Genomic DNA, 22,377 nt, shown 5'->3' with positions numbered 1-22,377 from the left:
AAACTCTTACAATGATATTTAATTTGAATTTTTTTAACTCATACAACAACAACTACATTCAAAATAAAAAACACAAAAAAAATTGAAAATAATTTTTTAAAAAAATTATATTGTCAAGTGGACCAATCATGGAAGAGTGAAACTCTACTTTTATATATATGATTAAGCACAAATATTGTTGGAAATTTACTCAAATATTGCTAAAAAAATCTGCGGTTGATTTTTTTTTTTTTTGTCATATCTGTGGTTGCCTTTAATTATTTTTTAACACTGCTAATTTTGGATCTTGAGTCTATAATGACTACATGTCTTAACATAAGAAACCAATGTTAATATAAAACTCGACTACATATCAAAGATCCATCACTTGAAAGAGAAGAAAGAAAAAAAAAAGAAGAAAAAAAGACATGAAAACTTGGTATATAGTGTTTTCATAAAAATAGCCAAAAGTTTATGTAAATTTTCAAATTCTGAATATGCATAATTTTTGTTTTAATAGTCTTATAGATTTTTCAAATACAACAATGGATGTCACTATTTATACTATGGGCCTGTTCTTTTGTTGATCGCTGGAATTGAATCAAGCGACTGGAAATTAGAGAAGGAAATGAGGAACGGACAGCAGGTTTTTTACAAAAGTTCAGTCATTGATTGTACGGAGGAGACGATGTGTTTTGATTTTCTAGTCGCTGAATTTTTTGGCGACTCCTCTATCACTGCAGCGACACCTCCATTTATTCCAGCGGCATCTCCGTTTCAGTCTTTGTCTGTCGTTTTACTTTATTGGCTGTTACAACCATTGTCGCTTCACTTCGGTACGGTCGCTGTCGCAGCGATTGAGAAAAGAACAGGCCCATATATTGAATTAAGAACTAAGAATCAAACCCTAATGATCAAGACTTTGTGTTTATAAGAACCACTTTTCTTATTACCTTTGAAAACTTACTCAAAACAAAGGTCTCACACAATCTCTCAATCTCACAAACTTCTCATAGGGTTAGCCACAACTTGGCACCTCTATATATAGAGATCTTATTAGACAAATCCTAAACATACTAGGATTAGGTTTAGCTTATCTCCTAAACAATTGTAGAACCTTCTTAAAAACATAAGCTGACTTACTTATGCTTTCTTGGGCTTTAAGCTTTAAGCTTATCAAGTTTGAACAACACTCTCCTCTTCAAACTTGATATCTCCAATCTTCACATTTTGAACACCTACAAGCTCCCTCATTTCCTTGAACTTGATCCGTCCCAAAGCTTTAGTCAAAATGTCTGCTTTTTGTTCATCCCCGGAAACATGTTCTAACTCAACTTGGTCATTCTCAACGCATTCCCTAATGAAATGATATCATTTATGAATATGTTTGCTTCTACCATGGAACACGGGGTTCTTAGCAAGGGCTATAGCAGATTTGTTGTCTATCCGGAGTAACACCTTCTCACATGTTTCTCCTGTAACCTCACTCAGAAGATCCTCCAACCATATCGCCTGTTTTGCAGCTTCTGTTGCAGCCATGAACTCGGCCTCCCAGGATGACAGAGCTATTGTGTTCTGTTTTTGCGTACACCACGTTATAGGATAAGCATGTAGATAGAAAATGTGGCCTGTAGTACTTCTACCATCATCCTCATCTACATTATGACTACTATCACTGTAGCCTAAGAGTCTTGTCTCAAGTTTAGGTTCAGTTTCTCTAACAAAAGTCAAACCAAAGCTTTTTGTTCCTTCCAAATATCTGAGAATTTGCTTGAGTGCTGCACCATGAGATTCCTTTGGCTCATGCATATATCTACTTAAGAGACCAACACAAAAGGAGAGATCTGGCCTTGTATATAGCAGATATCTCAAACATCCAATACTTCTCCTATACTCTGTCTCATCAATATTCTTCTCTTCTGATGCCTTACTTAGCTTCAGGTTTGCATTCATTGGTGAGTGAACCGCATTACAGCCTTCCATTCTGGTTTCACTTAGTATCTTAGATGCATACCTTACCTGTTTCAAAGTAATGCCTCCTTCATGCTGATGTACTTCTATACCCAGATAATAAGTCAATTTTCCCAAATCACTCATCTCAAACATTGTTGCCATGCCCTTTTTAAACTCAAGTATCACATCTAAGTTCAAACCAGTGACTAACAGATCATCTACATACACAACAACGACGAGAAGATGATCCTTGTCCTGCTTACGGTATAGAGATGGTTCTTTAGAGCATTTAACAAACTTCAATTCTTTAAGAATTGAGTTCAGTTTGTTGTTCCAAGCTCTCGGAGCTTGTTTTAAACCATATAGGGCCTTATGCAACTTGTAAACTTTGGTTTCACTACTTTAATCTCAAATCCCTCAGGCTGTTCAAAAAACACAACTTCTTTTAATTCTCCATTGAGAAATGCAGTCTTTACATCCAAATGATGAACCTCCCATCCCTTTGATGAAGCTAAAGCAAGGATGAACCTAATAGTCTCAATGCGTGCTACTGGCGCAAACACTTCTTCAAAGTCAACTCCATACCTTTGAACATAACCTTTTGCCACAAGACGTGCCTTGTACTTGTTTATGCTTCCATCAGAGTTGCGTTTTATCTTAAAGACCCATTTCAGACCAATTGCTTTTGCTCCTTTTGGAAGATCTACTATACTCCAAGTCTTGTTTTTGTTTATTGAGCTGATCTCTTCGTCACAAGCATCTCTCCATACTTCTAATTCCTTTGTTTCTTTGAAATCCCACGGTTCTTCGTTTATTGTTAGCAAAAGATGCTGAATTATTTCATATTCAGCTTCATCCAATAATACATAATCGCTTAGGTACCCTGGTCTATTGCTCTGTCTCTCAGATCTTCTTAAAGTTGGTTGTATTGGAGCCTGTTCTTGACTTTCAATATCTTCTAAAGTATTTTCTGAAGATTCATTCTCATTACTCGAGACTTCATCATTGTATTCATTCTCTTCTCTAGTTTCTTCTGTTCTGTTTTCTGAAGTTTCTGAAACATCTTCTCTTAAGCCATGGTTTCCGTATTCTTCAAGACTGAACCTGAACATTCCAAGAGCATTATCACTCTCATCTTTTCCTGAATGACTCCAGTTCCAACTTCTTTTCTCATCAAAAACTACGTCTCTGCTTACCACAATTCTTCTTCTTGCTGGATCTAACAATCTATAAGCCTTAGATCCGGGTTCTGTTCCAAGGTGTACTAGGGCTTTTGACCTTTCATCAAGCTTCTTTAAGTGCTGAGTCTCAGATTTTGCATAACCAATTCATCCGAATACTCGTAAATGTAAGATGTTTGGTTTCTTTCCCTTAAACGCTTCATATATATGGAGTTTTATTTTCCAAGGTTCTTGTTGCAACTCTGTTAATGAGGTAGGTAGCATGTCTCACTGCCTCTCCCCATAGATAATTTGGCACTCTCATATGTTTTAGGATGCTCCTAGTCTTCTCAAGTAAAGTCCTATTCCTTCTCTCTACTACACCATTCTGTTGTGGTGAGTATGGAGTTGTTAAGTGTCTCCGAATACCTGACTCATCACAAAAACCTTGAAATTCTTGAGAAGTAAATTCTCCACCCATGTCAGTTCTAAAAGTTTTTATCTTGGCTCCAGTGTCCTACTCGACTAGAGCTTTGAATTTTTAAAATTTTTCAAACGTTTCACTTTTATCCTTAAGAAACAGTGACCACATGTACCTGGAGTAGTCATCGATTAACACGAAAATATACTTGTTTTGTGCAGCCGTGGAAGGTGTAATCGGTCCACACAAGTCTCCATGTATGAGTTCAAGTATGTGTGATGCTCGGTATGATGTAGCCTGAGGAAAACTTTGTCTTACCTGTTTCCCAAGTAAACATGACGAACATGAATTAAGAACTAAGAATCAAACCCTAATGATCAAGACTTTGTGTTTATAAGAACTACTTTTCTTATTACCTTTGAAACTTACTCCAAACAAAGGTCTCACACAATCTCTCAATCTCACAAACTTCTCATAGGGTTAGCCACAACTTGGCACCTCTATATATAGAGATCTTATTAGACAAATCCTAAACATACTAGGATTGGGTTTAGCTTATCTCCTAAACAATTCTAGAACCTTCTTAAAAACATAAGCCGACTTACTTATGCTTTCTTGGGCTTTAAGCTTTAAGCTTATCAAGTTTGAACAACACCTTATATGTATGTAATCTAATATACATATTTATTTGACAATAAAACACTGTAAATAGGCATATATGATCTATACATATACATATATATATGCAATGTTTCATTTCGAGCATCGGAAGAGTTTATCACACGGATTGTGATAATGAGCAAAGCGTGACGCTCTTTGCAGCAAAGAGGTGGCAGGTGGCAGGTGGCTAGTAATTCCAGAAAATCTGGTCTCTCCGCAACTTTTTCTTCAGATAAACTCCAATTAGCTTTCTATACGTCCAGTTTTTCCGTGGACTGAACTCCAAAACAGCTTCTGAGCTAAGATGGAAATCCCCTTTCCCCAGTACTTCAAATGCAAGTGGATCAGTTAAGACAACAGGAGAATCGTCCAAGTTCATTTGGTTGTATACAAACTCCAAATTTCTTGCTAGTCGTTTATCCATGTATGCATCGACCACACATCCGAAAGTCACAAGATCTGGAACAATGTTCAAACGTCTCATATGTTCAAGAGTGAGATGTATATCCCAGAAAAGAGCCATTCTAGAAAACGCGAGGGCGCGGATATTAAAGGTGGTAAGGTCAGGAGAGAAACCCGCATCAAGCATTCCAATAAACTCTCTCTGCAAGCTTTTCATCTTAAAGTCAGCTGCATATGACAGTAATACAGAATTCCATAACATATTCCCAAGATTTCTTCTACCGAGACCAACATCTGACAAAAACTCACGTAGCCGATAAAACTTCCTTTGTTTTAAGTATGCTAACAACACAGCTCTTATCTCTTCTTCCTCTATCACAATTCCAAACTTCTTAAGCCGGCCATAAGCCTGCTCTAACTTATCTAAAGTACCGAAAAAACTAAAGTATCTAACAATCGCATTAGCAGTAGCAGAATCTAACGAAATTCCCTTCAAATCCATTTCCTCTATAACACCCTCCATCAGTTCCAACTGACCATTCTTACCAAAACACGATATAGCAACTGAATACACAACCGGAAGCAGCTTCGAATGCCTTGCAGCAACATCCTTGGTGATCTTGGCAACTTCATCAAAACAACCAACCTGCTCATAAGCAGACATAAGCTTAGAGACGACAAAGACATCGGGCACGAAAGAACTGTTTAAAATCCCATCCCAAATCATACGTGCTCGAAGAACAAACCCATTTTCAGCAAAGCAAAGCGTAAGAGCGCAAAGGGTTCTATAATTTGGCAACAAGTTAACTGATTTCGTTTGGATAAAAATCTCATGAGCAACATCAGGCAATCTTCTCTGGCTTAAAGTTTGGACTAATGGAGCATAGTCTACAATTTGTATCTTTCGACTGAAATCTCTTGATAGCTTTGATTCCTTGATCAACTGTACAAAGTAGATACCCAAATTCACGATATGAAGTGAAGCAATGCAAAATGGAGCAAGTTTAGGTCGGTACCTTTCGAGCGATTGAAGGAGCAGACAAATCCGTGTAACAAGATAAGAGCTTGAGATGTTGGGGTTTCAAAGATTGAGGATGAGATAGATTTAGCGAAAACATTGCGCGACCCAATAGCCGGTGCGACACGGTGGTGACAGAAGAATCGAGCCGATACCGGCGAGGGGAGAGAGAGAGAGAGATTTGGGCTTGAGCGGCTAATTGGACCTTAAATAACCAATCCTTTATATGACTTTTGTATTTATGTAATCGAAACTTTTTTTTTTCTAGAATTTATGGGTGGTTCGGTTTTGGCGGGTTATGAAGATTTGGGGAATAAGAGCATCCAGGTAAAAGTGGGTGGGTGTGTGTTAGTGGGATTTTATTAATAAAATAATATAAGAGTTGAAGTTTAGAAACATGGTGTTAGGAGTTGATTATTGGTAGAACCTGTTTCTTAGTAATAGTTTAATAATATAATTAAGTAATTCATAACATTTTTTTTAAATTAAAAATAACATTTAAATTTTAAACATAAAAAAAAAAACAAACATATTATTACTTAAAACACACAAACATTTTATTTAATTAATACAAAATTTAAAAACTTTAATCATCATTTGGAAGATGTCCAAATTTAGCCCCATAAATGCTCAATCAAATCCTCTTTTAATTGGTGATGTGCTTGTCGATCACGAATTCTTGTGTGACCATCACCAAAACCGTCGAGATTGGTAGGCATATTGACTGAACTTTTAAAAACGGGGATGGTTTCCGTTTCTTCTCCTTGGTCTAATTCTTCTTCGAGAGTGTATGAATGTCGTTCATTTTCGACAATCATATTATGGAGTATGAGACATGCTCTCATAATGTATGCTAATTTACCTTTCTTCCATAAAAGAGCTGGATTTTTAATCATGGCGAATCTAGCTTGCATGACTCCAAATGCACGTTCAACATCTTTCCGTGCACCTTCTTGACGTTTTGCAAACAACCTATGTTTGGGGTGTTGTGGTCCTGGGATGGATTTAACAAATGTCGCCCACTCGGGATAAATCCCATCCGTAAGATAGTAAGCCAAATTATACTCTCTTTCGTTGACATAGTAGGTCACTTCAGGAGCTCGACCGTGAATAATGTCATTAAATACTGGGGATTGATCAAGAACATTTAAATCGTTACAAGTACCTGGCGCTCCAAAAAACGCGTGCCATATCCAGAGATCTTGTGAAGCTACCGCCTCCAAAACAATTGTTGGTTTTCCGGTTCCTCTTGAATACATTCCTTTCAAAGCGGTTGGGCAATTCTTCCACCTCCAATGCATACAGTCGATGCTTCCAACCATTCCTGGAAAACCGCGGTGTTCTCCAATAAAGAGTAACCTTCGAAGATCCTTTGGTGTGGGTCGTCGTAGGTATTCAGTGCCGAACAAGTCAACTATTCCGACAACAAAATGAAATAAACATTCCCGAGCCGTCGTTTCACCAAGTCGTACATACTCGTCAACTGAGTCTGCCGAACACCCATATGCTAATAGTCGAATTGCTGTAGTACATTTTTGTAGCGGTGATAACCCATCTCGGAAGGTTGCATCTTTTTTTTGGTTTAAAATACGTAACTTCTTCAGTGAGACGATTGACAATACGCAAGAACAAGGACTTGTTCATTCGAAATCGTCTGCAAAATAGCGTCTCCGTGTACCTCGGATTATCACAGAAATAATCGGCCATCAACTGCTTGTGCCCTTCTTCCCGATTTCTATCGATGTATATACGTTTATCCCTTTCGACCGGAATATCCTCTTCAGTAGTATCGCATAGATTATCGAATTGCTCTTGAAGATATTGGTCAAATTCATCATTATTGGAGTCATAATGATAATGAAAATTATTTGAAGAAGATGCCATAAAAACCGAAAAAAAGAAAAGAGTGTTTGTAGGAGACACTTGAATTTTAGGACGAGATACTTGTTTTTTTGGATATAATCAACTTGAAATATAAAGAAGATAAGGGAATGGGTTTGTGAGAGATTTGTCTGTGCGATCGTCAAAGGAAAGAAATACATATATATAGGAGATGAAGTGTTGTGTCAAATATTTGATATTTTGGTAACCCGTGACTTCTTTCTCAATTGCGACAAGTTAAACCGTGACACAAAAATCCAACGTGCCATTATGTAATACAAAAACTCAAGTATACCCGTGATACAAAACACCAAAATGACTGGTTTCGGGAAAACACAAGGGAAAACAAGTTAGATATGATCCGAGACTAAACCCATGTCTTCTTCAACCTGAAACCAAAAACACATGGGAAAACAAGTTAGATATGATCCGAGACTAAACCCAAGAACACATGGGATATATCAACTGAGTCAATTTCATACATTGTGATAATATAAGACATGTTTTCTGAATACTTACTTAAAACAAGACAGACATAAGAAATTGATTCATATAGAGAACTTGGTTTAAAACAGCAAACACAGAAGGTACAAACTTAGTTAATAAAACATAGATATTGATTCATACATCATTAAAACAACACAAATTGATCTTGATTCATACATCATTAAAACAGGAAATAGTGCATAAATAAACTTGAAATCTAAAGAGAATTGTAAACTTCAGCAATTAGCTTCTTCTTAAGAGCTATTTCCTCTTCATCAAGTGTTTCCTTCTTGGCAATCAGTGTGTCAAGAAGGGACATCTGTTGGAGCTGTCTTCTGCTTGGCCTCCAAGATTTTGTTAACCTCTGCAGGTGGTGCAGCCTTCTCTTTACCCTTCTTCCTCAATTTCTTCATTGCTTTAATACCCGGAGGCCTACTCTCTTCCTCACCTATAGTAGATCCAACAGATGGTGAAGCATCATCAGCCTTTCATTTGTTGCTGGTTGTCTTGCTGGTTGTCTTGCTAGTAGGATTCATATCAATCCAACTACACCATTTAGGTTCATATCTCAGAACTGTCCAGGCATGCTCAAGCGTGAACTTCTTCTTGTTGTTGTTTTTTGAGTAGGTTTGGTGAGCCAACTGCAGAATGTCATTATCATTTTGACCACTAGCTTTCGCGTCCAATGCAAAAGCATATGCTCCGCAGAACTTGCTCACATCTCGACTGATTTTTCCCCACCTTTGCTTACAACTGTCACTGTCTCTTGGCTCGGCTCCTTTGCGTACATGGTCACTTGAAGCATAGTACTCAGTTATACGCCTCCAAAAGGTTCCTGACCTTTGGTCATTGCCTACAATAACATCCTTCGATGTGTTAAGCCACCCACTGATGAGGACCAAGTCATTTGGGTTTGACCATAGCCTTTTAGCCCTACGGTCAAGTGCTGATTCTTCAGGTTGAGTTTGAGCATGAGCCGGTTCAGAACTAAATGAAAGGATTTCAGGGTGACTTGGCACAGGAGATGGCTGTGAACTAAAAGAAGGGATTTCTGAAGCTACAGCAAGAGAAAATGAATGATAAGGAAAGTTTTGAAGGCTAACATAGGAACCGGGAGACTGATTGTATGGACCATTATTTGAATCCATATCAATCACTAAAGAAAAGAGATGAAAGAAGAGATGGAAGATGGTAAAACAGATTGGTTTGGAAAGAATAATGTGCAAAGAAGAGATAAATAGAAGATTGTTTAAAAGGAGAAGTGGTTTAGTAGTAAGTGTTTAGGTAACTATCAACTACCAAAGTCAAATCAGGTGTAAATACAATTTACACCAACTCAGCTACCAAGTACCACAAACCAGATTCATTCAATTAAAAGTATAAATGGTTAACTTTTCAGTTATGACAGAAACTGAAACAAGACCATTACCACTCAAATCACAGAAACCACACAGTGATATCAAGGAAAACTTTGTTAGAATACACTAACCCTTACAACTGAAACACTCAAATCATATCAAAACTATGAAGACAGTACTATACAACACACAAAGAACCACTGCAAACATTCACACGAGCTGCTCCAACTACTAGTTGTCTATTGCATTAACTAAATGGAGTCTGAGACATACCTTTTTTGTTTTCAGTTAGTTGTGGTAGTAGTTGTTGCTTTCCGGATTGAAGTTTCCCTGCTTAACTCACCTAGCAGCCTCAGAAAGAAAGCAAAATCAAAGTTAAGGTTCATCAACAGACAAATATAACTGAATCAAAACTTGATGAACCAAAAATTTTGCAAACCCGACATACTCTATTCACATAATCTATAAAATATAACTTTAATCTACCCTAAAACAGATATCATGAAATATATCAGTTTACATTACATCTCAAACCCGAAATTCTCATAAGAAAATCATTTCGTCTCCTATATTTCTTCATCACTACCTCACTAATCATAACAAAAGCAACAGCTCTTCGGATTCAACAACCAAATGCTACTTATAACACAAAGTTGATGACGATTTACCTACTGTGTATCGCCGGAGACAGAGGACGCGATGAGACCCAGAGGAGACGAAAGGATTTGGGGTTTTTTGGAACAGATTCTTAGTAATTGAAAGCATAGAATGCTTGAATCGTCGAATAGAGATCGATTTTTGGGTAGTTTGGTCGGAATCGGCTTCAAATCGGAGAGAAAACGGCGGTCTCTCTCTCGGTTGAAGGTTCGGTGTCGAGAGAGAAACTGAGAAGCCAAACCCTAGATCCCCAAAATATTTTCTCCCACAGATAAAATAAATTTTCCAATAAAAAAAAAAATCACCAACCAGAGATTGTCATGTCCCTCCCACACCCGAGTGTAATTCTACACGCGAGTTTCGTTTCTAAGACAACTTTTGCATTAAATCTGTTTTTTTTAATACTTACACTCCCCTTTCGAATGCACCACTGCCTATGCTCTAAGAACTTAGGCCCTGGAGACTATAAAAGTGGTACGGTTTTCTGTATTTTATCAAAAAATGTTTTTATATTACCACTCATATTTTTTTTTTATGGTTTGGTTTTTAATAAAAAGATGCACACAGAACCTTATGACTTTCAAAAATGATATCAGTTTTTTCACTTTTCACCTGCATGTAAATAGGTGTGAACAAAAGAGAAACGCATGTACTTATATATTTGTATAATATTTTAATGTTGAAGTAGTTTGTCTTTAAGTTGATCTTTTTATAAGTAATTATCAAGTATAGAATAATATAATAAAACTAATATAATATATGGGTTTTTTTTTTCTAAAAGAAATTATGTTCTTTGCTTTATTTCGTTAAATGAAAAAATCTGTTAAATTTGTTAAAAGATTCTGATAACATATTTCAATAAAATTGTATACTTAAAAACACGCACACACACACTCATTATATATATATATTTATGCATTAATTTTATTAAATAAAATAATTTTATTTTAGTAAATATAAATTATTTTGGTCACTCAAAATATTATTAAATATTAATTAAAATTTGAATTGTTATATATGTAATGTATTTGTGATTGGAAATTTAAATATTAACTGTATTTTTAAATCAACATTATTCTGTACCACTTATTCTATAAAACCCGCATTTGTCACGCAAATACATTTTTCCCGTGTGTCCCGCAGTTGAACCGTACCGCATTATAAAACCGCTTTTCCTGCACTTCCAAATACACTATCACCATTCGGACCCTTAGACACTGAATGGAGACATTAAAAGTGGTACGGTGTTCTGTACTTTATCAAAAAACGTTTTTATGTTACCATTCACACTTTTTTATTTATGGTTTGCGTTTTTGATAAAATATGATGAAATTTGCGCTTGAAACCCTATGACTCTCAAAAATGAAATTCGCTTTTCACTATCCACCCACATGTAAATAGCTGTGGAAAAAAAATAACGCATGTACTTGTATATTTTTATAATATTTTAATGTTGAGTAGTTTGTCTTTAAGTTGATCTAAATATTTATAAAAAAATATGAATTATATAATAATAGAATAAGACTAATATATGGTTTTTGTTTTTTCTAAAAGAAATTACGTTCTTTACTTTATTTCGTTAAATGAAAAAGTCTTTTAAACTTTTTAAAAGATTCTGATAACATATTCTTTTTTTAGGTATTCATTTGATTTTTAAAAGAACCCACCACTTTTTAATTTAGAAAAATTGATAATATTGAAAATTTATTAATGTAACTATTTATATTATATTATAATTATAAATAATATAATTATATAACATGAGACAACTCTCCCATTATATATATATAGATTTGTATGTTTGCATTTGTTCTTCCATGTGGGATCTTTGTTAGTTTTTTTTAACGAAACAATAACAGTTTTAGGGATACGATGGTTTAAGCCAAATTTATTTTATTCCTGTAAATTTTTTAAAAGTTTAGTGAAATTCATGTAGTTATAGACACAACGCAAAATTCTATATATGCGTTAAAGCAACTAAGAGGGTGTTATTGGTTTGTGATTGTTTAGGACTTTTAATGTCTTAAAAATTAAAATGTTATGAAGAATCTTTTGTTATTTAATTAAGATTTTTTAAGACTCTCTTAAAGTTTGGTGTTATTAGTTTTGGATTTATAAAAACTAATTTAAAATCTTCATAAATCTGGAGTTGTTGGATTCATAATTAAATAAAGTCATTGAAAATTTTGTGTTATTCAACTAAAACAAAAGTATCTTTGATTGTTAATGATTTAAACTATTGTGTTATTGGTTTATGATTTTATACATTTTTCTTCACAAACTAAAATCATGAAAAGTATCATAAAAAAAAAAGAGAGAGATTGTGAATTACATTTGACTTTGTATATACAACTTTTAGAAAACAACATATATTAACGTGGATCATCTTCCTACCCATCAAACAAAGACCAATGATAACAAAGACCCATGAACGTTACTTGTTTACGACCTCTCTCTAATCTTTCTATATAATCTTTTCTTCTTCTCCTCTTTTATTACATCATGACCTCTAAAAATACTTGGAAACAACAAAGAATTTATATGCTCTTCTCTGTATCTTCTTCATCATGAACCAACCTATCTCTGAACCAAACACTTTACTAACCATCGTGAAGAAGCCCTATGTGTCTACACTTTAATAAACACTTTTCGACCAAAAATATATTTATTTGTGTTGCTTTCTGACCCAAAAACATGATTTGTGAAAAACCTGCAACATATAATCTGCGTCAATTAAAATTTTTACTCCAAATTCTAGTAATATGCTGAAAAAATCTAACACACAAACAATGTTTAGAACAAAACATTAATCCAATACATGAAAAGTATATTCAACAAAATATTTGAAAATAAAACTTAAGGTTCTTCATGGATGGCTCCCGGTTCCTGTAGCTTTTGCCCACATATTAGCAGCTATTGTATCTCTCCAATTATAAGCATATTCTCTTTGCTGAGATTGGACAATTCCCGTATCTCCATTTTCCTCGTAAGTGTTTTCTTCGTTATTCTTATTGTTTTCTTCGCTTTTCTCACTGTATTCTTCAGGAAGAAACTCATCGGACCGACATTCCCTACGAAGAAAATTATGTAATCCAGCAAAAGCTAATATGAGTTCTACTTGTACCTTAAAAGAAAAAGGCGGTGCTGATTTAAAAATCAGAAAACGGGATTTGAATATACCAAAAATTCTCTCGATCACATTTCTCAAAGATGCATGCCGCAAGTTGAATAACTCATTTTGATTACTAGGGTCACAACCTTGACCTCTAAAGTCTTGTAGATGATACTTTGTACCTCTGTATGGAGCTAAAAAATTGCGCCGATTTACAAATCCACAATCAACTAGAAAATATTTTCCTGAAATTCATATATGATAATATTTAAATTAGTTATATTAACCAAAGAATTATCTATGTAATGCATATGTATATACCTTCGGGAACAGGTAGCTTGCTCGTACTTTTTGTTAGAGCATCATTTAATACTTCTGAATCGTGAGCAGTACCTTCCCATCCACTAAGGACATATATGAATTCTAGATCAAAGTTACAAGCAACAAGAACATTTTATGATGTATATCCTTTCCGACTACGATAGCTTGGTGCATCAGAAGCAGGCACAGTTGCATGAATGTGTGTGCCGTCGATAGCTCCAACGCAATCCTGTAAAAATCATGGATATTTAAATTGTGTTGAAATGTACCTTGAAATAGATTTCGTACTAAACATACCTTGAAATAAGGATAATTGTAACACCCCGGTTTCAGGAATATGGCGGTGCATGCGGAGAGGTTTAAAAGAATTGATTTGGCCACCTATGTCACCAAAGTGCACTTATCTTTTTGGTCAACCGTCCTGAGAGAACTCCACAGTTAAGCGTGCTTGGGCTGGAGTAGTTTCAGGATGGGTGACCTTCTAAAAAGTGATTATCGGAACTGTGTGAGTGAAGACAAAACACAGGGAAAGATCATGTGGTGATTTGTAGGATCGGTAAACAAATCTTTAAAGCCTACTGGACGTAGCGGACTGGGCGTCGGACAGGGGTGGGCCCATGGGCCCGAGAGAGGACATAGGGCCCACTAGTAGGAAAGGTCGGGGCGTTACAAGTGGTATTAGAGCCAAACCGAAACGAGTGTGGAATCAAGAGGGCTCACACTGTCGGGGGTGACGGTCTTGGTGCGCAACGAGGACGTTGCGATCTGTTAGTGGGGGTGAATTGTAACACCCCAGTTTGAGGAATATGGTGGTGCACGCGGAGAGGTTTAAAAGAATTGATTTGGCCATCTATGTCACCAAAGTGCACTTATATTTTCGGTCAACCGTCCTGAGAGAACTCCACAGTTAAGCGTGCTTGGGCTGGAGTAGTTTCAAGATGGGTGACCTTTTGGAAAGTGATTGTCGGAACTGTGTGAGTGAGGACAAAACACAGAGAAATATCATGTGGTGATTTACAGGGTCGGTAAACAAGTCTTTAAAGTCTCCCGGACGTAGCGGACCGGCCGTCGGACAAGGGGGGCCCATGGGCCTGAGAGACGACGTGAGGCCCACTGGTAGGGACGGTCGGGGCGTTACAATAATAGCGTGTTCTTTCTCTTATTTTTTTAGGAACTGTGAGTCTAGGTTTGGCCATCAAACTTGGTGCAATATTGTTTAATGCCTTTAAAACCTTGTGAAAATTTGTACTTACAGCAAATTTTGATCTCCTAAATGTGTCCATCGTATAATTATATCTTGAATTTTGACCAATGGTGAACAAAAATGTAACCACCATTTCTTCAAGACAAGTCTGGTTGGTACCTCTTAAAGATGTTTGTTCTGTGATAAGATCACATAACTTCAAAAAGAGTTCCGGGTACATACGGTATACCTGTCGAAAGCGTTCATGATCTTCCTTACGAGCTTTCTGGATATAAATGTAGCCAATTCTTGTGATAGGCTTACGCATCGGACGCTCAATACATCTATTCGTAAAGTAAGCTCTGGTCGTATTTTCTAGTAGTAATAGCAAAACGTCAATTTCTGATTCGTCATCTTCAAGTTGAAATTCATCCTCTCTCACAATTGTGTGCTTTATGATATACAAACGCGTCCCTGCAAATATTATATAATCAGTTAAATGAAAAATATGAACAATAATAATTTGACCTGTTTATGTTTGTTAGATGTACGGTATGTTCTAGTCCACTATGCATCAAACGTATACGCACAAAAGGGATATTTGGGAATGAAAATAAAAATCAATTTCAAAAGAACTTTAATGAAACCAAATTCATTAACCAACTATAAAATATTATCTTGCCAAACAAGAGATTAAAAGCAAAAAAAAAAAAAACTCAAAAGCAATAATCAAAAACAAAAAACAAAAAAAAATTAAAACTCAAAAGCCAACATTGCTCTGAATCCAACCAAAACGTTCTTCTACCGACATGTCGATGAAGACATTTTTTATTCCAAGCGAATGAATCTAGGTAACTGCTTTGTAGCGAATATGATTCTCTAAATTAGGAATTTCCTTCATCGCTTCCCAGACATTGTTTTTTCTTTTCAGCTTCTTTTTCCTCAGCTTCCCGCCTTAGATTTTCTTCTTTTTTCCTCGGCTTCTCTTTGTTGTATGACATTAAGGATCCTATTACTAACTATGATCATAGGATCCTCCTCATCAGTTTTCAGCTTATCTACATTGCTAGTAGCTAAGGTTCTAGACCTCTTCCTTGGACGAAGTTTTTCTACCCGTCCTTTTGGATTTGTGTCTGAAAAGGGTGGCATATCACATTTTGGTGATGCAACTGGCTCTTGAGATGATAGTTCAAAAACTTCATCATCAATTTTGTTATCTTTCACTCTTTTACTCCCCCCACTTCTAAAGGTTCGGGCATCAATGGTTTCACCCATTCCAATTGCGGAACAACTAGTAGCTAAGCCACATCCAAATATGAGTTGAAGATCCTCAAATTGTTCATTTGACTCATGTCGTAGATGTTTATGTTTAGGATATTTCTGTAGATTTAAAATATATAAATATATATCACTCATAAGGTATGTTTGGAAAATAATGTTATATGCTTAAACATATATAATAAAAATATACCTTTAAGTAGTCATCCCACACTTGATTCGGAGCGGTAAACCTTTTCATTTCAGGATCACATCCAAATCCAAAATTGAAGCGTTGAAGGTCTAAATAATTTTGGTATAGGGTTCTCAAGTACTTCCATCTACTTAGATACTGATTGTGATTTTTTTGGCATCCAAATCTTTCATTGAGAGCTGGTAGAATCTTTTGCTCCACCGTTAGCTTGCTAAAGTTATTGCTATTGTCACGCCAGCTTCTGTGAACTGCATCAACAACTAGCTCTACTAGCACTTGTGTCTCATCTGGTACCCACAAATTGTATGGACCCTTTTCTTTACTCTTTTGGGAATCCCCCATTAACTAAGCATATATGTATAGATAGTGATAAGAAATTTTTTGATAATCACTAGAATCTAAATCAGTCAAAGAAACACAAAATTAATCAAAACACCCAAATAGAAAGAAGATAATAATATATGGACAACAAATTAAAAGATGAATTAGATAAAATTTGAGAACGTACGTACCTCTAACTTTTGACAAAAGCGTAGTAGGATATTTGGGGAGAGTACACTTTTGACAAAACCAAAACCTACGCTTTTTGGTTGAGATAATTTTATAGAAGATGAGACAAACAATAATAACCACAATAGAATATTATATAATATATTGGAGATATGTTATAATAAAAGTTTGAGAAACTATCAAAGTTTATAATTATATTTAGGGAGACTTTACAAGATTTTGAAAATTATGAGGGAGACTTTACAAGATTATGAAAAAGCTAATCAAAGAGATTATACAAAATTCTCTAGTAATCATTTAAAATCTTTAGTTTTATCTACTTTCTATATTCTTTTAAAGTCATTAAAACTCTTTCAAAGTTGCAAACCAATAACACTCCCTAAATTTGTGGAAAAATTAACTGTTTAACTGAAGATTAGCATAAAATTCTGTTACTTTTAACCAGTCCATCATCTTTCGAAGAGGTTTCGATCATTGATAGCTGGTAGTGGACATCTTTGTTATGTTATACTAAAGGATTTCTTGTTCACTTTGGTATATATGATTCTATTTTGTCGAGTTATTTGGTAATCTTGTAGTATCAAGTTTTACATTCTAGAGAAATTTTGTCTTTTTCCGATTTGAATTTTTCACCAAATATTTTTTCATCATGTTATTAATAAAAATCAGATGAAAAAATACAACCGAAATCTCTTTTTTGTTTTAGTGGAAGTTCCAAATTCGTGAAAACTGTGCGGGGCTGTTTTTCTCAATGAGAAAGTTTGCTTTTTCTGAACGACTCAATTTTATGAGTCTTGGGATTGGAGTTCTGTAAATTTATTTCCAATTTTTAAGTATAAAAGGACAATCAGTAGTATTATTCAAGTTTGTTGACTAGGAAAAAGGTTTGTATACGAGACGATTAGTATTATTATATTCATTTAGTCATGTCAAGAAAGCATGTTATAAGATGTGAGAGACGACTGAGAGTTACCCGAAAGATAAGTTGTTCCAACGTGGACATTGTGTTACTAATATTTTTAAGTGCATTTGATCGTTACAAATTGTAGAATCCAAACTGGCAAAAAAAAAAGTGCTATTAAACGTTTTTTCTTGTATGATTTAAACATAAAATTTGATATTATATAGAAAATATTTCATTGGATATCCCATGACATTTAAAAAAAAAACACATAAAACCTAAGTGTGTTTTAAAGAAAAATTTGAACTAACATAATTATGGCTCATTTTTGAATTTTGTGAAATTACCTGGCAAAGCACCCAAAATCCAAGCAAATCAAATGCAAAATATAAGTATAGAACTCGATCCCGAAAGAGCTATTCTCTCTTTAAATAAAGTTGAACTTTTTGTCGTTACAATTTTCTTAATTGTGATAGATTGTGTGTATATATGCTTAATAAAACTTGAGATATCAGTTTGTGACATCAGTACATATTATATATAGATTCTCGAAATCGGAAGCTGTTTTGTTTTCATGCATGACGATACCCGCAAATGGGAAGTTTTATGTCACTCAAAAAATTTCATATATACTCCACACAAATTTGTTGCGATTAGTAATTACATGACGTATATGAACGGAAATTTATTTTGTTTTCTTAACAAACACATAACTATGGCACTATTTCCATAACAATTAAATATCTGATTAGCCGACAAAACCATCAAACGGATTCGACCATCCTAAAGTAATCACCTACAAAAGATTTGCGGTAGGAAGAAGCATATGACGTCAACTAAAATGGCTTTGTTAGTGTAATAATATTATTTTGGTACTTAAAAATTCGCCAAGTCAAACATGAACTGCTCGAAGTCGCATATAAAGGTTCAAGAAGCCAAATGAAAATGGGCGACGAGAGAAAGCATTTAGCAAAAGCAAAAATATGTTAAACTGTTCTTCTAAGAGATTTTGCTTGTTAGCGTTTCCATTGGTTCTTCTTCTTCTTATTCTCTTCCTAGTCTTTTCTTTTTTCCCTAATAATGTATCTCCACCTCAACAGTTCTTTTCTTCACTTACTATGTCCTCTCTTCTTGATCACACAAATGCATTACAATCCTCATCTTCCTCGTTATACTCTCCTCCGAATACCATAAAGGTAAGTAGATATTCATATGTATAGATTTCCTCTTTAGTTACTATTGATATTTTCATATATTAACTACATGCTATATGGTGAGAAATCATCAGAAATATAGACATTTTTCATTACTCAAATCAATACATGAATTCCGAAGATTCATACATGTGTTATATTATTCAAATTAGACATATGCTATATGCTTACATTAGTACTAGATGTATTAGGCATGACCACGGTTACGGTTATTACGGTTACGGTTATTACGGTTACGGTTGATTAACCACCGATTACGGTTATAAATTTTTTTTAACCGTAACCTTAACCACTATATACGGTTAAAACGGTTACGGTTAAATACGGTTACGGTTACAACGGTTACGGTTAAATACGGTTACGATCCGAAATACGGTTACGATCCGAAATACGGTTACGGTTAGCTTTTGGTCATGCCTAAGATGTATATGTATATACTATATAGTAATGAGTCTAAATACAACTTTTAAACGTACATAATCTTTTATTTTGGTCAACTACTTAACATGTACATGCATGCATATTCTATAATTCTATGCATAGGTCGTAGTTTTGTAAAAATGAAGTAAAGGTTACGATTCTAATTTAATAAGATAGTAACAAAATTAAATGAAATGTCGGCAGAGAAGGAGCAATCTTGAGAAAAGAGAAGAAGAGTTGAGGAAAGCAAGGGCTGAAATTAGAAGAGCCGTCAGGTTTAAGAATTACACGTCCAACGAAGAAGTTACTTATATCCCCACAGGCCAGATCTACAGAAACTCATTTGCCTTTCATCAGTTAAGTTTACTTTTACTTTTTCCTTCTTAAATTAATTATTATTTTGATCCAACAAATCGAACGGATCAAAAATACCTCCCTCCCTTGTTCTTATTTTATTTTATTTTTTCCTGGTTCGTCTTTTACAATGCCATCATAGGATCAAAAACGCATGTATAGTGAGGAAGAGTACTGATAGAGAAATTTAAATACATATACTATAAACAAATAAAACTATATGTTGATTTGCAGACGTTGATATATGAAAATTAATTTGTTAATGGAACTGAAATATGTTAGGAAAAAATGGTTACCATCGCATTAAAGTTGTCAAATGTTACGAAAGTTCATGTGTTTGTCAACTTTGAAAATTGTATTAAACGAGCAAACCTCTGGATTTACAAAATACAATTGATATGCTTAATAGATATTCAAAATTATATTGATTTTTTTTATTTTGTAATTTTATTTGAAACTACAAATACAACCTCATAATAATTAAATATTCATTATAGCAATTATATAGAGTAGCAATTGGAAAAAAATATATTTAATAACGTATTGATCATTTCGAAATTAGAAATGACCAAATCTGATACATATTTACGGGTAGTTCTAAAATAGAACATAATTTATGTTTAGTTGTTTCAAGAATATATCATCAAAATCCTGAAATTTCAAAAATACCATGAATTTATGGTTTATGATGGGTTCATAAAATTTTAGACAGTGATTATAAAATGATTCATTATCTCTTACTAAACTATATATTATAAACCCTTTGTAAACATAATTTTGTGGTATTTTATAACTTTTCCAAAATATTTGTATTTTGTAGAAAAAAAAAGTTTTATTTTGTGTGGTATTTCTTTCTTTTTCATTCTAAATTTTCCTCCAATTAATTTCTCTTTCATTCTAAGATCCTCTATGCATGAACCAAAATTAACATATCATAAAAGATTGCCTAACTTGAGGGTATTTGACCAAACTTTCCACTGATTTAAAGTCTGAGTGTATGTCAGTCTAACGCTGTGTTAACACAGACTTATTAATGCCAATATACCAAATTTATTTGAACTTTCAACTCCTCCAGTATTTATTTTTCCGTAATTTTTCTTTTAAGTCAATGACATAGTAACAAATTCTTTGGTATATATATATATTTTCCTAATTTTGATATTTAGAGAACGAGTATTGAAAATTTAAAATTCTTATAATTTCGGTCAACTGAGATAAATTGACATTTTGATTCTCATGCTAACTGGCTCTGATCGATGCTTATAATCTAATTTAGGTGCATTAAATCTCACACTTATACTAAATTGAAGATTGGATTTTTTAAAATGCTTCATATAAATATTCATATTTGATTCAAAAATCTGCATATAACTTAGAATATTATCTTCTGTCGAAAACATTTCTTTGGTAAATTCTTGTTTTTGTTGTTACTAACTAAAAAATGATATGTTGAATTTAAAAAAAAACAAAACAGAAGTCATATAGAAATGATGAAAAGATTTAAAGTCTGGTCGTACAGAGAAGGAGAGCAGCCACTGGTTCACGATGGACCGGTAAATGATATCTACGGAATCGAGGGACAGTTCATTGACGAGCTTAGTAACGTGATAGGCGGACCAAGTGGCCGGTTTAGGGCTAGCCGGCCGGAAGAAGCTCATGCCTTCTTCTTACCGTTCTCCGTTGCCAACATTGTCCACTACGTCTACCAACCCATTACCTCGCCGGCTGATTTCAACCGCGCCCGCCTCCACCGGATCTTTAACGATTATGTAGACGTCGTGGCTCGCAAACACCCTTTTTGGAACCAAAGCAATGGCGCTGACCATTTCATGGTCTCTTGCCATGATTGGGTAACGTACACACAACTTCTATAGATCATTTCAAGATATCATCCGGTTTTTGGTTTGGATATAATTCGGTTAGGTTCGATATGGTTTTGGTTTTGTAGAAATATTTGAAGGATCAGGTTTTAATCGGGTTTTTTTTTTTGCCGGTTTGGATCGGTTCGACCAAACCACCGACTAAATGTTTTCTACTTAATGTGATTTAATTAGGCTCCCGATGTGGCGGATAGTAAACCAGAGTTTTTCAAGGACTTCATGAGAGGACTATGCAACGCCAACACAACGGAAGGTTTCAGACCAAACATCGATATCTCTATACCAGAGATTAACATTCCTAAAAGGAAGCTAAAGCCACCGTTCATGGGCCAAACCCCTGAGAACAGGACGATCTTGGCTTTCTTTGCAGGAAGAGCTCACGGATACATAAGGGAAGTCTTGTTCACTCACTGGAAGGGCAAGGATAAAGACGTTCAAGTGTATGACCACCTCACAAAGGGACAAAACTATCATGAATTGATTGGTCATAGCAAGTTTTGTCTTTGTCCTAGTGGCTACGAGGTGGCTAGCCCTAGAGAGGTCGAAGCCATCTACTCAGGCTGCGTCCCGGTTGTCATATCCGACAACTACTCACTTCCGTTCAACGACGTGCTTGATTGGAGCAAGTTCTCGGTAGAGATCCCGGTCGACAAAATCCCTGATATTAAGAAGATTTTGCAAGAGATTCCGCATGACAAGTATATAAGGATGTATCAAAATGTTATGAAAGTTAGAAGGCATTTTGTGGTGAACCGCCCGGCTCAACCGTTTGATGTGATCCACATGATACTTCACTCCGTTTGGTTAAGGAGGCTAAACATTAGGTTGCCTTCTTGATAGTATATTACTATATTTAATGGTTTTAGCCACAACAAAAAAAAAAAAAAATAGTCATTGCATTACAATACCTTTTGTTCTTATATTTCTTTCAAGAGTTATTTCAAAAAAACTCATTGAACTAAAACAGTTGTCTAGAGTATTAATTACTCATATACGCTGTAAAAAATGTTAAGAGTAAAGAATTTCAGTTTTGGAA

At 34.8% G+C, this 22,377-nt stretch overlaps 3 protein-coding genes and 1 pseudogene across 3 annotated transcripts; 1 reads left to right on the top strand and 3 right to left on the bottom strand.

The window, feature by feature from the left end:
- Nucleotides 1-3,903: 3,903 nt before the first annotated feature.
- Nucleotides 3,904-5,819, bottom strand: LOC9311648 (pentatricopeptide repeat-containing protein At3g42630). Its single transcript, XM_021026589.1, has 2 exons — nucleotides 5,592-5,819; nucleotides 3,904-5,518 (listed from the first exon to the last, which is right to left on the bottom strand). Exons 1-2 carry the CDS (start codon nucleotides 5,691-5,693, stop codon nucleotides 4,361-4,363), a joined length of 1,260 nt encoding a protein of 419 aa, XP_020882248.1. The 5' UTR covers nucleotides 5,694-5,819; the 3' UTR covers nucleotides 3,904-4,360.
- A 520-nt stretch (nucleotides 5,820-6,339) lies between these two features.
- Nucleotides 6,340-8,266, bottom strand: LOC110228649 (annotated as a pseudogene).
- Nucleotides 8,267-15,533: 7,267 nt separating this feature from the next.
- Nucleotides 15,534-16,404, bottom strand: LOC9313319 (uncharacterized protein At2g29880). Its single transcript, XM_002875531.2, has 2 exons — nucleotides 16,063-16,404; nucleotides 15,534-15,971 (listed from the first exon to the last, which is right to left on the bottom strand). The coding sequence occupies exons 1-2, from the start codon at nucleotides 16,402-16,404 to the stop codon at nucleotides 15,534-15,536; spliced, it is 780 nt and encodes a 259-aa protein (XP_002875577.1).
- Nucleotides 16,405-17,824: 1,420 nt separating this feature from the next.
- On the top strand, nucleotides 17,825-22,342 carry LOC9311645 (probable glycosyltransferase At3g42180). Its single transcript, XM_002877204.2, has 4 exons — nucleotides 17,825-18,669; nucleotides 19,312-19,463; nucleotides 20,936-21,311; nucleotides 21,516-22,342. The coding sequence occupies exons 1-4, from the start codon at nucleotides 18,457-18,459 to the stop codon at nucleotides 22,176-22,178; spliced, it is 1,404 nt and encodes a 467-aa protein (XP_002877250.2). The 5' UTR covers nucleotides 17,825-18,456; the 3' UTR covers nucleotides 22,179-22,342.
- Nucleotides 22,343-22,377: the final 35 nt, after the last annotated feature.

This window comes from Arabidopsis lyrata (assembly GCF_000004255.2).
Source record: "Arabidopsis lyrata subsp. lyrata unplaced genomic scaffold ARALYscaffold_5, whole genome shotgun sequence".
NCBI lineage: Eukaryota > Viridiplantae > Streptophyta > Magnoliopsida > Brassicales > Brassicaceae > Arabidopsis > Arabidopsis lyrata.
Note: the sequence above shows the minus strand (reverse complement) of the source record. Positions and strands in the feature narration are given on the sequence as shown.

What these genes read in the sequence shown, in the direction of transcription:
- LOC9311648 (XM_021026589.1), bottom strand. Translation starts at nt 5,693, where the DNA reads ATGTTTTCGCTAAATCTATCTCATCCTCAATCTTTGAAACCCCAACAT. An exon ending in CTCCTTCAATCGCTCGAAAG is followed by an intron (nt 5,519 to 5,591) that starts GTACCGACCTAA and finishes TACTTTGTACAG; the next exon opens with TTGATCAAGGAATCAAAGCT.
- LOC9313319 (XM_002875531.2), bottom strand. Translation starts at nt 16,404, where the DNA reads ATGGGGGATTCCCAAAAGAGTAAAGAAAAGGGTCCATACAATTTGTGG. An exon ending in TGTGGGATGACTACTTAAAG is followed by an intron (nt 15,972 to 16,062) that starts GTATATTTTTAT and finishes TTAAATCTACAG; the next exon opens with AAATATCCTAAACATAAACA.
- LOC9311645 (XM_002877204.2), top strand. Translation starts at nt 18,457, where the DNA reads ATGTTAAACTGTTCTTCTAAGAGATTTTGCTTGTTAGCGTTTCCATTG. An exon ending in CTCCTCCGAATACCATAAAG is followed by an intron (nt 18,670 to 19,311) that starts GTAAGTAGATAT and finishes AAATGTCGGCAG; the next exon opens with AGAAGGAGCAATCTTGAGAA. An exon ending in TGGTCTCTTGCCATGATTGG is followed by an intron (nt 21,312 to 21,515) that starts GTAACGTACACA and finishes TGATTTAATTAG; the next exon opens with GCTCCCGATGTGGCGGATAG.